We start from the raw sequence: 13352 nt of genomic DNA on the forward strand, positions 1-13352 counted from the left end.
TTTTATATTTACTAAGAAATGGCTTCTTTCTGTATATAAAAGAATGCCAGTGTACACTCAAATATTTATGCCCAAAATGCTCACTAATCTGTATACCATATTTTCCACGGCGCACTTAATATCCTTTAATTTTCTCAAAAATTGACAGTGCGGCTTATAATCCGGTGTGCCTTATGTCTGAATTCTGGTTGTGCTTACTGACCTCGAACCGATTTTATGTGGTAGACGGCGCTCAAAAAATCTGTCAAAAGATGTTTTTGTACGACCTTGGTAAGCTACGAAGCCGCACCTCTTGATGGATTGTTGGAGCGTTACAGCTACCATAGTCAGGAGCCTCGCGGAGTATCCTGTCTAAAACTCCGTCCCTTCAGGTCCCAAAGTCAAACGAACACTGCGGCATCACTGAGAGTTTAAAACTGTCTAAATTCTTTCATCTTTATTAAAATGATCAGCGTTGCTGCTTTACCAGGTGTAACAATTAATTTTAGCATCCAGGCATCCATGAAAATGATGGCGCGATATGGCAACCCCGCTTCTGTCAGTCTGCCCCAGGGCAGCTGTGGCTACAACTGTAGCTGCCTCCACCAGTGTGTGAATGTGGGAGTGAATGAATAGTGGAATTGTAAAGCGCTTTGAGGGCCCTGAAAAGCACTATATAAATGCAATCCATTATTATTGTCATTAAAACAGAATTTATTAGATTTAACTGAGTTTGAAGTTAGCAGGGAGTTAGCTCGCTAGTTTTCATCTAAACATGATATAGCATGTTCTGACTGAGAGATTTCTGAAAAAATTAAGACGTACAGCTCTGCTATCACTTCCAACATAAATGAAGACAGAAAACTAAACAGCAGTGACGTTTGTAGGGTTACTGAAGTTGGGCTAGCTGGTATATAATGATGTGCTACGTTAGCTAGCTACACAGCTATGTTAGCATAGCATAAACACAGTGAAGCTGGAGGATGAACGCTAACCTTTTTCCACTTGTTAACGTGAGCGTTCCCGATGGTTATGGACAAATACAATCGCAACGTAGAGGATGTTGTAAACGGACCAAACTTCAGATCATCCATCCACAATACGAGGTTAGCCATTAATATACTGCAACAACATGGGAATAGAGCAGCTGCCAGATAATTCAACATTAATGAATCAATGGTACGGAAGTGGAGGAGGCAAGAAGAATGAGTTGAGAAAAGTTTGACTTATCTGACTGTTTTGTTTCGCTTAATGCGCCTTACAATCCGGTGCACCTTTTTAGTCTGAAAAATACGGTATATAGAGTTGTTAAAAACAGTAAATGTAATGGAAACCGTTCAAATGAAACCTACTTGATGGGTATACATTGATTTATACCAAGTATATTTAACTTCATGGTTAATTATTTAAATAACGAAACCCTTCATTTGATATATTTGAGCTGTTTTATGCTCTTTGTTTATGTTTATGAGGACAAAGAATGTAGCACACCTTTTCAACTGCTCTTTGAAGCAATTATCAGCCACTCACTTGGCAGCAGCTCATGAATTTATGCATGTAGACGTGATCAAGACAACCTGCTAAAGTTCAAACAGAGCGTCAGAGTGAGAAAGATTTAAGAGACTTTGAAAGGTGGCATGGGTGTTTGAAAATCCCAGTAGATCCCTGTCTGGCACAAACACTACCATTTCTGGGATTTATGGAGAATGGTCTGAAAAGAAGAAGATATCCGCCGAGCGGAGGTTCTCTAGGAGAAAATGTCCTGTTGATGTCAGCGGTCAGAGGAGAATGGCCAGACTGCTCTGAACAGGGAACAACTTTTTTATAACCAATAGATTTAAGTAATTTTCCTGATGACTTTCTGGTCTTAGTCATAAGTCTTGTGTTTTATTGAACTTGATGAACATGGTGTTCATTTTGTAAATGATGGTCTTCCTCAGAGTCAGAAAAGGAGGAGGAGCAGAATGTGGCTCCAGTACTGTATCTGTCATCACCTGTTACCTTTTGGTCTCTTGTAGGTTTGACAGTCTCATAATAGAAATGTCAAAGATTTGACGGGTTGAGAGGGACGCTGGCTTCACCTGTACAAACACACTCCATCGCTCTGAATTGAGGTTAAATGTCTGCAAATATTGTGTCTCACATAATTGGAATTTTTTTCTTTTAGTCCTCATCTGTCGTGGTACTTAAAAAGCCTGTCTCACAGCGAGGAGTGTTTGGGGTTCCAGAAGCGTGTCAAAATGTTTTGAAATGTATTTAGTCATGCCCATTGATCTGCACCTGATGCTTGGCTGATTTGATGTCCCTGAATGCTCCAGTTTACACGACCCGCTGCTGCTGCTATATTGGTGCTACGATCGATCAGGGCCCAGGGTTGAGGACCACCTGAGCATTACTTTGTATTTTAACAAGCACTGCACTATAAGTCATATGCAGGAGATTTAGGAACTCAGAATGTCAGAAACAACCAGAATATGGTTTAGCTGATGGCCTCGTTTAGGCTGTCGTTTTTAATACACGTCATAAAAACGCAAAAAGTTAGTCGTGAGTGTGAATCCACATATCGGTGTTATTTTTGTCCATCCAAAGAAAATCAGAAAACAAAAATAAGATTTATGTTTTTCTCAGTTCTTCAGGAGTCTAACATAAGAAACAGCCTGGAGTCAAGAATAAGAGCTGGCATCATTCCCATCTTACAAAGGCCTGGTCAGTGTTACATAAAAGATGTTGAGACCAGTGTTTCTCAGGCTCAGATGGAAGATTTAGAAAATACTTCCTATGTTCTTGGTACCCAGGAGAAGCTTGGCAATCACACTTCTTTGCAGTTCATGTTATCACCGCAATTCTCAACCTGTTCAATGCATTTTATACCAAAACAAAGTCTGTTAAGCACATTATCTGAGCAAAACCTTCCCTCAGTTCAACAATCACTCTTGCTATGTCCGATTAAGATCCGAGTGTAGTAAGATGTTTATATTGTACATCAAAGAAAAAGAACCCCAATGAACCACCAATCCATTATGAGCAGCGCTTGGCAATGGTGGGGAGGAAGAACTCCCTTTAAACAGGAAGCGGCGTCCAGTAGAATCAGAGCCAGGGGCAGACATGTTTGAGTTTAAGACTTGGGATGTTTGAAAGAAGAGATGGTTGCTGTCCAGGTGTGTGCTAAGCAACATGTTAGCATTAGCCAACACCTTCCAGTAGATGGTAAACTGGGACTGAGTGCTGTTGGCGTGTCCAGTTTGGGTGAAACCAAAAGACCAGCAGCTTTTCTCTTGAGCTGGTCCTTAGTTTGTCTGCACTGGTGGTTTGTTAGGGGAAATGTGTGTGTGTGTAAATCATTTACAACTTTTTGTGCGGTTATAAGTTGAAGTTGTTGTTTTTTTTATTGGCATGTCATTTGGGAACCACAGCTCTCTGCAAAACTACTGAACTTTACACCAATAAGATGATTTCTGCTTTTCCAAACAGTGAGTCTAAAGATAGAGGGAAGTATATATGAGTTCTGAGAACAGTGAAATTGTGGGTTATTAATAAAGTTTCGACTTTGGAGGGGACTTCATTTCTGGGTAACAGTCTCGTGTTTTCTCTTTTTTCAATAATGTTGATGTCTGAAACACACACACTGGGTTCCTTCATGAAACAAGAGCAGTTGCTTCTTTCTCTCACTGAGAGTCACTTCACAGCTTAGAGGAGGTGATGAAGAAAAGCTGAAGGAATCTAAACAGCAGACAAAGCTTATTTTTACATTATTATTTGCCCCGATTGTTGCTTCTTCTTTTTTTCATCTCAAATGTGTGTATCCGTGTGTGTGTCTACTATATCAGTGATGCGAGCTGAGCTGAGGGCCGCTGTGCCTGCTGACTGGAGCCGTATAGATCAGCAGAGTGTTGGAGATTATGTCCATTGATCGGACAGGAGGGGTTTGTGGTTTGATTCTGTGTTTTGTGATTTCAGGGGCCGAAGGAGCCGTGTTCAGCAAATCAGTGGAGACGCCGCATGTCAGAGCTGAGCCGTTCAAAGAGCTGCGGTGAGTCTTTCCACGGCACACAGCAAGCGCTCGGTCTCATGCAATACATGAACAGATGTACCCTGAGTTCACGTCAAAGCTCACAAATACTGCAGCAGTGTAGTGAAATAAAGTGCTCACAGAAAACCAGATCAATCCATCACATCGGTACACCGCACAGATGGCACAAATTATGGGAATTAATTAATGGAAAAGCATTTGAATGAATGTGAATCGGATTGACAAAACTGAGGTACACTTCAACTGCACTCCTATGGCAGGAGCGTAAAGATTACACTGCTTTGATGCCCTTTCTGACTTTAATAATACCAATAAGTTGCAAAAATGATCACCCTCTTGTATTCAGTAAGACTTCAGAGTATAACCGAGACCACAAACATATCACAAAACGTGAGGTTTTTATTCACATAACAGTTAAAAGGAGCTGAGAGCCTTTTTCACACAGACTTCTACACAATGAGGCTTATTTTGCAACTAGAAAAGTCGCCCCCTGTAGGCCATTAAAGAGAATGCAGGATTAAGGCACTTATGAGTTGTTTTACTGCAGTACTTAAGTGGTACAGCAATAAAAATTAAAACAGCTAATATGATTATTCTGGGAGAATATTCCATTTTTAATAAAAAAGTGGTTAAATCTTGGCGATACTAGTTCCCTGACATTCTCCCATTAATTGTCATGGTCCTGGGTCTCTGACACACTATTTGAAGCCTGTTCTGGATTTTTGGTTTGGTTATCTGGAATTAGATATGTTCAAGGTCCTGAAACCCTTTGACTTTTGTTATGTATATGTCTTGGTTCTTCATGTTAGTTCCCCTTCGTTTCCAGTCTGTCCTAATCTCGTCTCTGTGATTGGTATCACCTATGTGAAGTCATGTCCCAGTCGTGTCCCTGTGTTCTGTCTCCATCGTTTTCTGTTTTCCCCGTCTGTTCTGACAAGTTCATGTCTTAGTCTTAGGCTGTATCCCAATTCACGGTCTGCAGCCTTAAAGGCCGCATTTCAAGGCCGATTACGTCACAGCGGTGCGCCGAAGGCTGTCCCAATTCAAAGGCTGCTCGAAATGCGGCCCTGAAATGCGTCCTTCATTTCCCTGAATTTTAAGGATGTGGCGGTGTAGACTTCGTGGCCCAACATATCCCAGAATGCATAGCGCGGCGGTGGGTGTGGATAACTTTGCTGAAAAAAAACGGCGGATGAGGGGCAGCCGAAGAGTAAACTTTAAGTAAGTACTGAATATTATGTCACTTATTTATGTGCAAATGTTTAATAACGAAGAACATTAAAACATTACTGTTGGTCACATGTCGGCAAAGTTATGTGACATTAGTGACGTTTGTACTAACTTGGTTTTAAAGCCTTTACTTTAAAATATACGCCGTTCAATAGCTGAGCTTAATCAGAGAATGATCAAAGCTCATGTAGAAACAAACAAATGAACAAAAGATTTTCTCCTTCATCTCTGTCAAACAAAGCTGTATGACACGTTTCCAGCTGTTAGTATCATGGTTGCTAGGCAACCTGGGCAGCGCAACGGAGGCTAGACCGTCCCATTTCACAAGCCTCGCACTTCCGGCCTTAGCGGTCTTTGAGTACGCGGCCCTTGAGGATCGTTGAGGCTGCGTACTTTAAGGCTGCAGACCCTGAATTGGGATACAGCCTTAGTCTCTGAGCTAGTCACTTCCTGTATCATTTTGATTCAGGGTCAGTTTCACGTCCTCATCAGTGATGAGTCTGTTCAGCTGTGTGCTCCAGGTGTGTCCACTCTGCCCTAATCTCCTCCTGTGTTCATGTCGGGTCCTCTCATGGTGTGTGACTCTCCAGTCGTCGTTTGTCCCTGTTCGGCTCCATTGTTGTTTTCGGGTTTTTGTTTCCTTCGCCTTTTTACCCGCATTTAAATGAAGCTGTGATTTTGACGTCCTTCACACTTTGATCACCACACGCTCGTTCACATGACAATACCAGTTCCCTGACATTTTCCCCAAAGAAAATCCTGATTAATTCAGCCTCGCAGGTCCCTTCTTGTAAAATTGAACAGTGAACTGTTGTAAAACAATGAACAGAATAAACCACTTAAAGCCAGATGATGACTATGATGAAAGATTTTGAGGTAGAACAGCTTTAGGTTATCAGCTATCAGTCAAATTCAGCTCAGACTGAGTGTGTGGCTCCGTACTTCGTCGTTCCTCTCCACGGTGTACATGGTGTGTGTTTGCATGTGTGTGAGGCGTGGATGTCTCCGTGGTGTAAACGTCTTGTTTATCATCTTTCTCCCGTCTGTGCTGTCAGATGTGATGACAGTCAATCAGAGCAGAAAGTGAGCGAGACGGATTCCTGGTGTGACTGTGGATAACGGGACGTAGGGATGTCTGCGAAGGGAAAAAGGAAAGTTGGAACAAGAAGAGATAACGTCCACACGGTCAAGATTAATACTGGTCAGCGAGGGTAGCCTTTTTCTGTTGAGCTCTTGTTTATTAATAATGTTTGTTCACCTATTTTACCTGATTAGACCTCTCCTCAGGACTGACGGGGTGTGTAGAAACTAATTGGTGTCTTTCTCACTCTCCTATTGCAACCATTAAATTTGCTCCACTTCCCATCACAGATCCGCCCACGTATACTCTACAGTAGCAGAACGCTAATCAACCAGAACAAATGCTGCGAGTGTGTGGGTGGGTGTGTTTGATGGGTATGTTTTGATGGAGAAGTGAGTTTTATTTGCCTTTACTGAAATACAGACTTTTTCACTTCTCATTCGTGTCCGCCCAAGAAGCTCGTTTGTAATTCTGTAAACCAGAGGCTATTTAGGTCTGTTTCTCTGTGCGTATCCTCCTGGGTGATGCCACCGCTTATCGCGGAGGTGCTTCACCAGGCAAAGTTTATATAAAACTACATTTAAAAAACAAAAAAGGTCATTACTCACTAGGTATAACGTAAACAGCAACAGACCTAGAATGCCTTGTTGCGTTTCCATCCCATTAGTAATGCGCAAGCTGAGTAGAAGTTTCTGGCCCTGCTTCATTTATTTGTAATGTGCATGGAGAAGAGGACATTACAGTCAAAACTAATTTAAATTCTTAAATCAGATAGATTTAAAGGTGTATTACAAATATCTGTAAAGTTATGACCCTGATTAAGGATGTGATGTGATGCTGTCCAGAGACTGAGGGCGTCAGAAAGTATGCTGACCTTTACAAAGTAGTTTTGCCCCAAAGGAAAATCAAATTTTAACCTTCCAGACCAAGTTGTGTTTGTCTTAAACCGAACAGATATAGAAACTCAGTTGCTGTTTTTTAGAGTGCCACCATAAAAACGTTGCAGTTTTCCCAGCACATCCATATGCTTACATTATTAATTATAGATCCATCAGAGCACTTTTTTATGCAAGGTAGCTCATAATGTAAACAAGTTTAACTTCCAGCCCTGCTAAACACACTCAGTACAGACTTATATATATATATATATATATATATTTTTTTTTTAAGGCAAAAAGTCAATCCCCTGATGCCCTATATCTACAGTCGTGATCCAGAAAACAGTGGTTGGAGACAATGGCACCTGTGTGCAATGAACTTCGCTCTCATTGTCTTTGAAACAGCTGCTATGAAGATGAGAACCAGGTCAAAGCAAGTCCTGGTGTGTTGCAACAGTCAAAGCAACAATAGGATGGAGTCAGTCCACTATCAGTTTGTAATTGGTCAAATTGGCAGTTAAAAGCAATCTGTAATCTGCCAATTAACTGTTATAAATCGCTCATCTGTTCCCATCTGTTGCAAATCTGTTGCTGTTTGCATACACAGAAATTCGCATTAAACAGAAATTCACATGAACTGAACCCAGCCAGTTGGCAATCTGTCTGGCAAATTTTTGCAAACCTTCACTAATCTGTCTGAGAGTGACTGCACTCAGTCCAAGTTGGACCAGGATTGTTTGGAGGCATGCTACCTCCCACCGGGCAACCTGTGCAATTGGCTTGCCATCAAAACTAGTCATCCATAGGTTGATAGTCTTGTACACTCAATGCAGTCAACCACCAGTTTGTCATACTCGTGGGGATGTTGCCGTGCTGTTTTTACTGTGACTGAATCAGAACAGCTGTTTCAAACAAACCCTGGTGCTGTACGTTTTGCAAAATGTGTTCAGTGTGGAGTTTCTCGTTGTTGCAACCTGGTCAATTACTTAATTATTTTCTACAAATAAAGCTCACTGCTTTCATTGGTATTGTTCATCTTCTAGCTTTCCATATCAATCCCAAAAGTGAAAAAGCAGCTTGGCAGTACTTCCTCATTTTATTTGGCTCCATCTACTCGATGCGTTTTAGCAGCACAGGTTCTCTGTCAAGGTGTCCTTGGTTGTGAGCTTTTACCAACATTTTTCCTCAATACTTGAAGTAGGGTGTTGTTTTTGCACTGCAGCAAAGGACACAAAGGACGAGAACTTTCTTTTTGTAATGCTGCTACCTAAACATTGATTCTTACAACTAAAATTCGGTGTATCGAAGTAAGTGGACAGTTTCTTTACTCTATATGTAACATGTTTAACTGTTCTGGCCATGCAAAACAACCTAAACAAAGTAACCTAATGGCATCCCATAGATTAACCCAGGCAGCAGTAAGCTGTTTATTTTGCTTTATCACATGCACTATATAGACAGCAGTATTGCGTGAGCCTATCTACACATTACACCTACAGGAGCATTTACGACATCCCATTCAAATTGAGCCTTGTGCAGCTACAACAGCTTCCACTCTCCTGGGAAGGCTTTCTACAAGATTTTAAAGTGTCTGTGGAAATGTTTGCCCGTTCATCCAGAAGAGCATTTCTGAGGTCAGACACCAACGTGGGACACTCACAATCTCTGTTCTCGTTCATCCCAACGGTGCCTGATGGGGTTGAGATCAGGGCTCTATGTGGGTCAATCAAGTTCTTCCACACCAAACTCATCCAACATTTCCTTTTTGGACCTTGTTTGAAAACTCCAAAAATTCATGGTCAACTGAAGCATTAATATTTTCCTTCATTGGAACTAGGTTTAGGCTAAAGCCCAAAAAACAATACGTGGTGTGTTAAAACACTTGTCTATAAACAGTTCCAACGAGTAGTCATTTCTGACAGTCCTGTTTTAGCATGTACTTCGTCTTCTTCCATCTTATCCAACAGAAAGCAAATAACAGTCTTTGGTTCAGATCCAGTGATTTCAGCTTGCTTGTCACCATCTAAGCCTTAGTGCATCATCTCCCCTCCAGAAGAAGTTGGCTAAGGCTTAGAGCTGTTAATACCTCAGTCCAGCTGAAGTAATAAAAGATGTAGCTTAGATAATGCTGTCAACAGACAAGAATCTTCTTTCTTCGCTTATTAACCTCTCAACATCCACGTGTTCATGTAGACACCATTTAGCAGTGGGTTGCATTTTTAACTACATGCCAAACAAACAGTTTCAGAAACTATAAAATGTATCCTTCAGAGAAACACTCTTACATACCTTTTAGTGTTAAAGTCCTTTTGTTTTTGAGATGATAAGAATATATGTGGATCTTTACTTTACCCTAAACCCACAAAGTGAAATGTGAATCATCGTGGAGAGATTTTGGGCCACTCTTCTTTAGTTTTCATTTAGTTCCTTTCAATCAGAGGTCTGGACTTTGGCTGGGCCATGGTAACACCTTGATTTCTGCTGCAGATTTCCTGCTGTTCTTGGGATCATTGTCCTGCTCCTGATCAAACTTGTGGTCTGACTTTGGGTTGAATTTATGGTAACATTATAGTAACTTAAAGATTATGGCTTTGGTAATGCACACCCGAATGCTTCACACCTGCAAACAACCAAAACTTCTGCTTTTGTAGAGGTGCTCACACTTCCTGATGATCAGCTGTTCAGCTACATATGATTGACAGCATGTAGCTGTTATTTACCCCTCAAATGCAGAGTCTTGTGAAAACTTTCTTTATCACATGACTGCAGAGTTTCCATTATTCTTTTTAGGAATATACTTGGACTTGCCTCAAGGCGCATCAACATGCCTCGAGGCGGTCCATTACACCATTTGCAACCACTGGATTAACCTACCATGACCCCAGCAGTTACAAAGGTTTGGCCTTAACACAGCAGCACTCCAGCTACAGCAGACTTTCCAGCATTAAGCAGACTGCAGTGCTCTTTAGACGGAAAATGTTCATGTTGTTGCAGTAAATGTTATATGCATGATCTTTCTATCTATATAGCACAATGGTATTCTTTGATCTGAATTGAATGAGAGGGACAGCGGTGGAAAGACTGTGAAGTGAAAATGAGAAAATCTGGAGAAAGAAAAGGGGGAGAAAAGGGGTGACAAAAGTATGGAGCGTGAAGATTAAAGAATAAGAGGGGGTGAGAACAAAAGAGACGCAAGTGACAGTGAAAGAGTTTGAAAGTATAAGAAACTGGGGGGGGGGGGGGGGGGGGGGGGGGGTATTAAGAAAAAACACAGTATGGAAAAAATGAAAGAGGATCACTTTTGTCCGAAAGTCTGAGATGAATAGAGTGACAAAAAAAAGAGCGTGTAAGAGAAAAACGAGACAAAAGGGGATTTTGAAGAGAACTGAAATAAAAAGAGCTTCGTGTGATAGAAGCGAAGCTATGGAGACGACTTTGATGGGATTTAGGGGTCAAATAGAAAACGACAAATAACTAATAAGAGCATTTCAGTGGTGTTTGCATTGAGATGAACTGAAAGCATCAATCACTGCTGCTTCCTTTCTGAATCATTCGTTCAAATAATAAGAAAGTGATACTTTTACATCACTGATGCAATACATCGTTTCCTAGGTGACACTCCAAAGCCTGTCGTCAGGTCACTGTCCACACAACACAAGAGTCTATAGTCAGGCGTAGTTTTTCTTCCCTCTTCCCCTTTGTTGATGCATCTTTGGTGACAACTAGCCAATTGAGAATGAAATATGGCCCAAACTATCCAATTATGTCAGAAAAAGGCGAGCGAGCTCGTTGGTGCATGGCTAAAATCTAATCTTACCCTAATCTCTCCCAGCTCCTTGGCAGGTAGCAATCGAGGAATCAAATCCTATTTCAGGATATCATATTAACCCCTAACACATTTTCGGGCAGCCAGACACACATCCCAGCCAGAGCCGCCGCTTCTCATCAAGCCATAACCGTTACATCCATCTGCGTGGTAATACCTTGTCAACAGGATGTGTCTTTGCATCTGAAGAATGCCTTTGTGATTCGCCCGCACTGGCAAATTTGAAAGCGCAGCTTCATTTGTATCCCGACCAACTGAGAGATAAAGGGAATATATGTATGAAGCAATATAAAGGAAAGCGAATGCAGGAGGGGAAGAGAACAAAAAAGCAGAACAGAAACAAAATGGGAGCATCAGTGAGAAGAACTTTTTCTCCCTTTGAATGAAATAACACGTGAAGGTCCTCATGGAAACTTTGGTAGACTTGCATTAGCCTGATCTGTCCCTCGGTTCTTCGTGTATCTTGTAGCGCTTCGCCGTGCACGGTAGCGTAATGGGACTGGGACTGAGACCATGGTGATGGACAGAAACAAAAAAGGTTAGAGACAGTCGGGAACCCAGCGTTCCCTCCAGTAACTCCAGTAACTCTTCTTCTGCCTGTATTGATTACATTTTTATAATTTTAACGTTGTTAGCACCGTTAGACACTCTAATGATGACGCAAAGGCTTCGACAGGCAAGTAAAACCAAAATAATACTGAATACTAAACAGTTTTTTAAAAATCCTAATAAATACTTAAAATATTAAAGCCAGTAAAGAAATTACATCCGTCTTCCTGTACCGTGTATGTTCTGGAACAGCCAGAAGGGCCCACCTGCTGCCTTTGAAAATGAGGCTAGTTTCTGCCTGCTTTCCCTGCGACTGCACCTCCTCTTGTAACCACACGTGTTAGGTGTAGCGTGAAGCTGGAGAGACCGGTGGAGTTAAACAATATCGAGCTGATGACATGTTGTGCTGCCGTAAGTGCAGTAAAACCTTTCCAACAAGCATTAGACAGAACATCACAGCAGCGAAAGCAGGAGAGCGAGACGCAGACGGGAGCGTGTTAGCCGTCATGTCAACTCTCCTGACCACAGTTTGTGATTCGGTGAAAAACATATTGTAAAGGAAAAGCTGCTGGCAGTGCGCTGCTGCTAATCCATGACACAGTAAACCATGAGCAACATAGAACTGAACTGAATAGATCAGCCCGTGGTCACGATATCCAAACCAATCCAAATATCAGCTCAGTGCATCCCTACTAACAGGTTCATCATTTTAACTAGGCCTAATAAAACAAACTGAAAATGAAAGTGAGTCTGAATAGAACTGAATTCAGTCGGCTTCTATTTAAACCCCACAAACTCCCACGACTCCAGGACACACGCGCGGTCTTTTCCAACACCTAGAACAACAGTGTAGAGTCACAGAAACAAACCAACCCCCACATCACACAGTTCTCCCCCAGCCTATGTAACCTCAGAGAGGTGATTGCTGACTCGGTCCAGCTGCCAAATGAGGGTAATGAGCAGCAGGTGCGTCCTGGAGAGAGGGCAGAGTGAAAGAGAGACAGAGGGGTAGGAGGAGCAAGAGACGAGGAGGCGGAGAGAGAACAACACCACACCCACACAAGGGCAATTTCAAGAGGAGGGCCCACTAGGGCCGTAACATCCCCGTGTGCTGATGGTAGAATGATGAACACAGGGAGGAAGCCAGGTGCAGCCATTTATACATACAGGTTGGGATGATGAGGGCAGTGTAGAGGATTAACAGTTTACACACTGTAGAAATGCAATTTCTTTATCGAAGCTAGCAGTGAAGCACACCTGTTCGTCATCAAATAATGAAACACAGGGCGGCTCCATCTTAAATCACCTGATAGGTCACATGACCACAACCAATGGGAATAATATCCAATCAGAACCACGTCTTATAGAGGACAAACAGCTGATCAATAATCTAGGAGTAATACATATCTCCTCGGCACAAAAAATCAGTGCTGAGAAAGACGCCAGCCTCACGGCGGTGACGATGTGCGCTGATTCTTCCTGTTTTAAGGTAAAGAAGAAGAGCATGAAGAGATCATATGGAAACAATCAAGATGCAAAACTATAGAAAACAGAATAAATAACCACACACAACAAAAACTCTGTGAACGTCCTGAATTTGAGCCTTACTTCAAGACGTTTTTGCTGCTGCAAAGAGACACAGCCTTGATAGTCATGTGACAGCGGTGCGGGCCAATAGAAGAGAAGGGGCCAAACTCCAAAGCTGTCCCACAGATTAATTTTCAGACTGCTTTTTATGCTTTGGACAGATTTAAACACTTGCTTGAGGCTCAGTGTGAA

General features: G+C 41.9%; 1 protein-coding gene across 1 annotated transcript in view; it reads left to right on the plus strand.

Annotated features, from left to right (window-relative positions):
- Positions 1–13352, plus strand: part of sgcd (sarcoglycan, delta (dystrophin-associated glycoprotein)) — a 191456-nt gene that overhangs the window by 154755 nt on the left and 23349 nt on the right. Inside the window, exon 6 of the mRNA XM_085364725.1 lies at positions 3937–4009. Within this exon, the coding sequence (XP_085220851.1) occupies positions 3937–4009 (73 nt within the window). The remainder of the gene's footprint in view (positions 1–3936; positions 4010–13352) is intronic.

This window comes from Diplotaxodon limnothrissa, linkage group LG10 (genome assembly GCF_057381915.1).
Source record: "Diplotaxodon limnothrissa isolate DT_005_m linkage group LG10, D_limnothrissa_male_GT1.1, whole genome shotgun sequence".
Lineage (NCBI taxonomy): Eukaryota > Metazoa > Chordata > Actinopteri > Cichliformes > Cichlidae > Diplotaxodon > Diplotaxodon limnothrissa.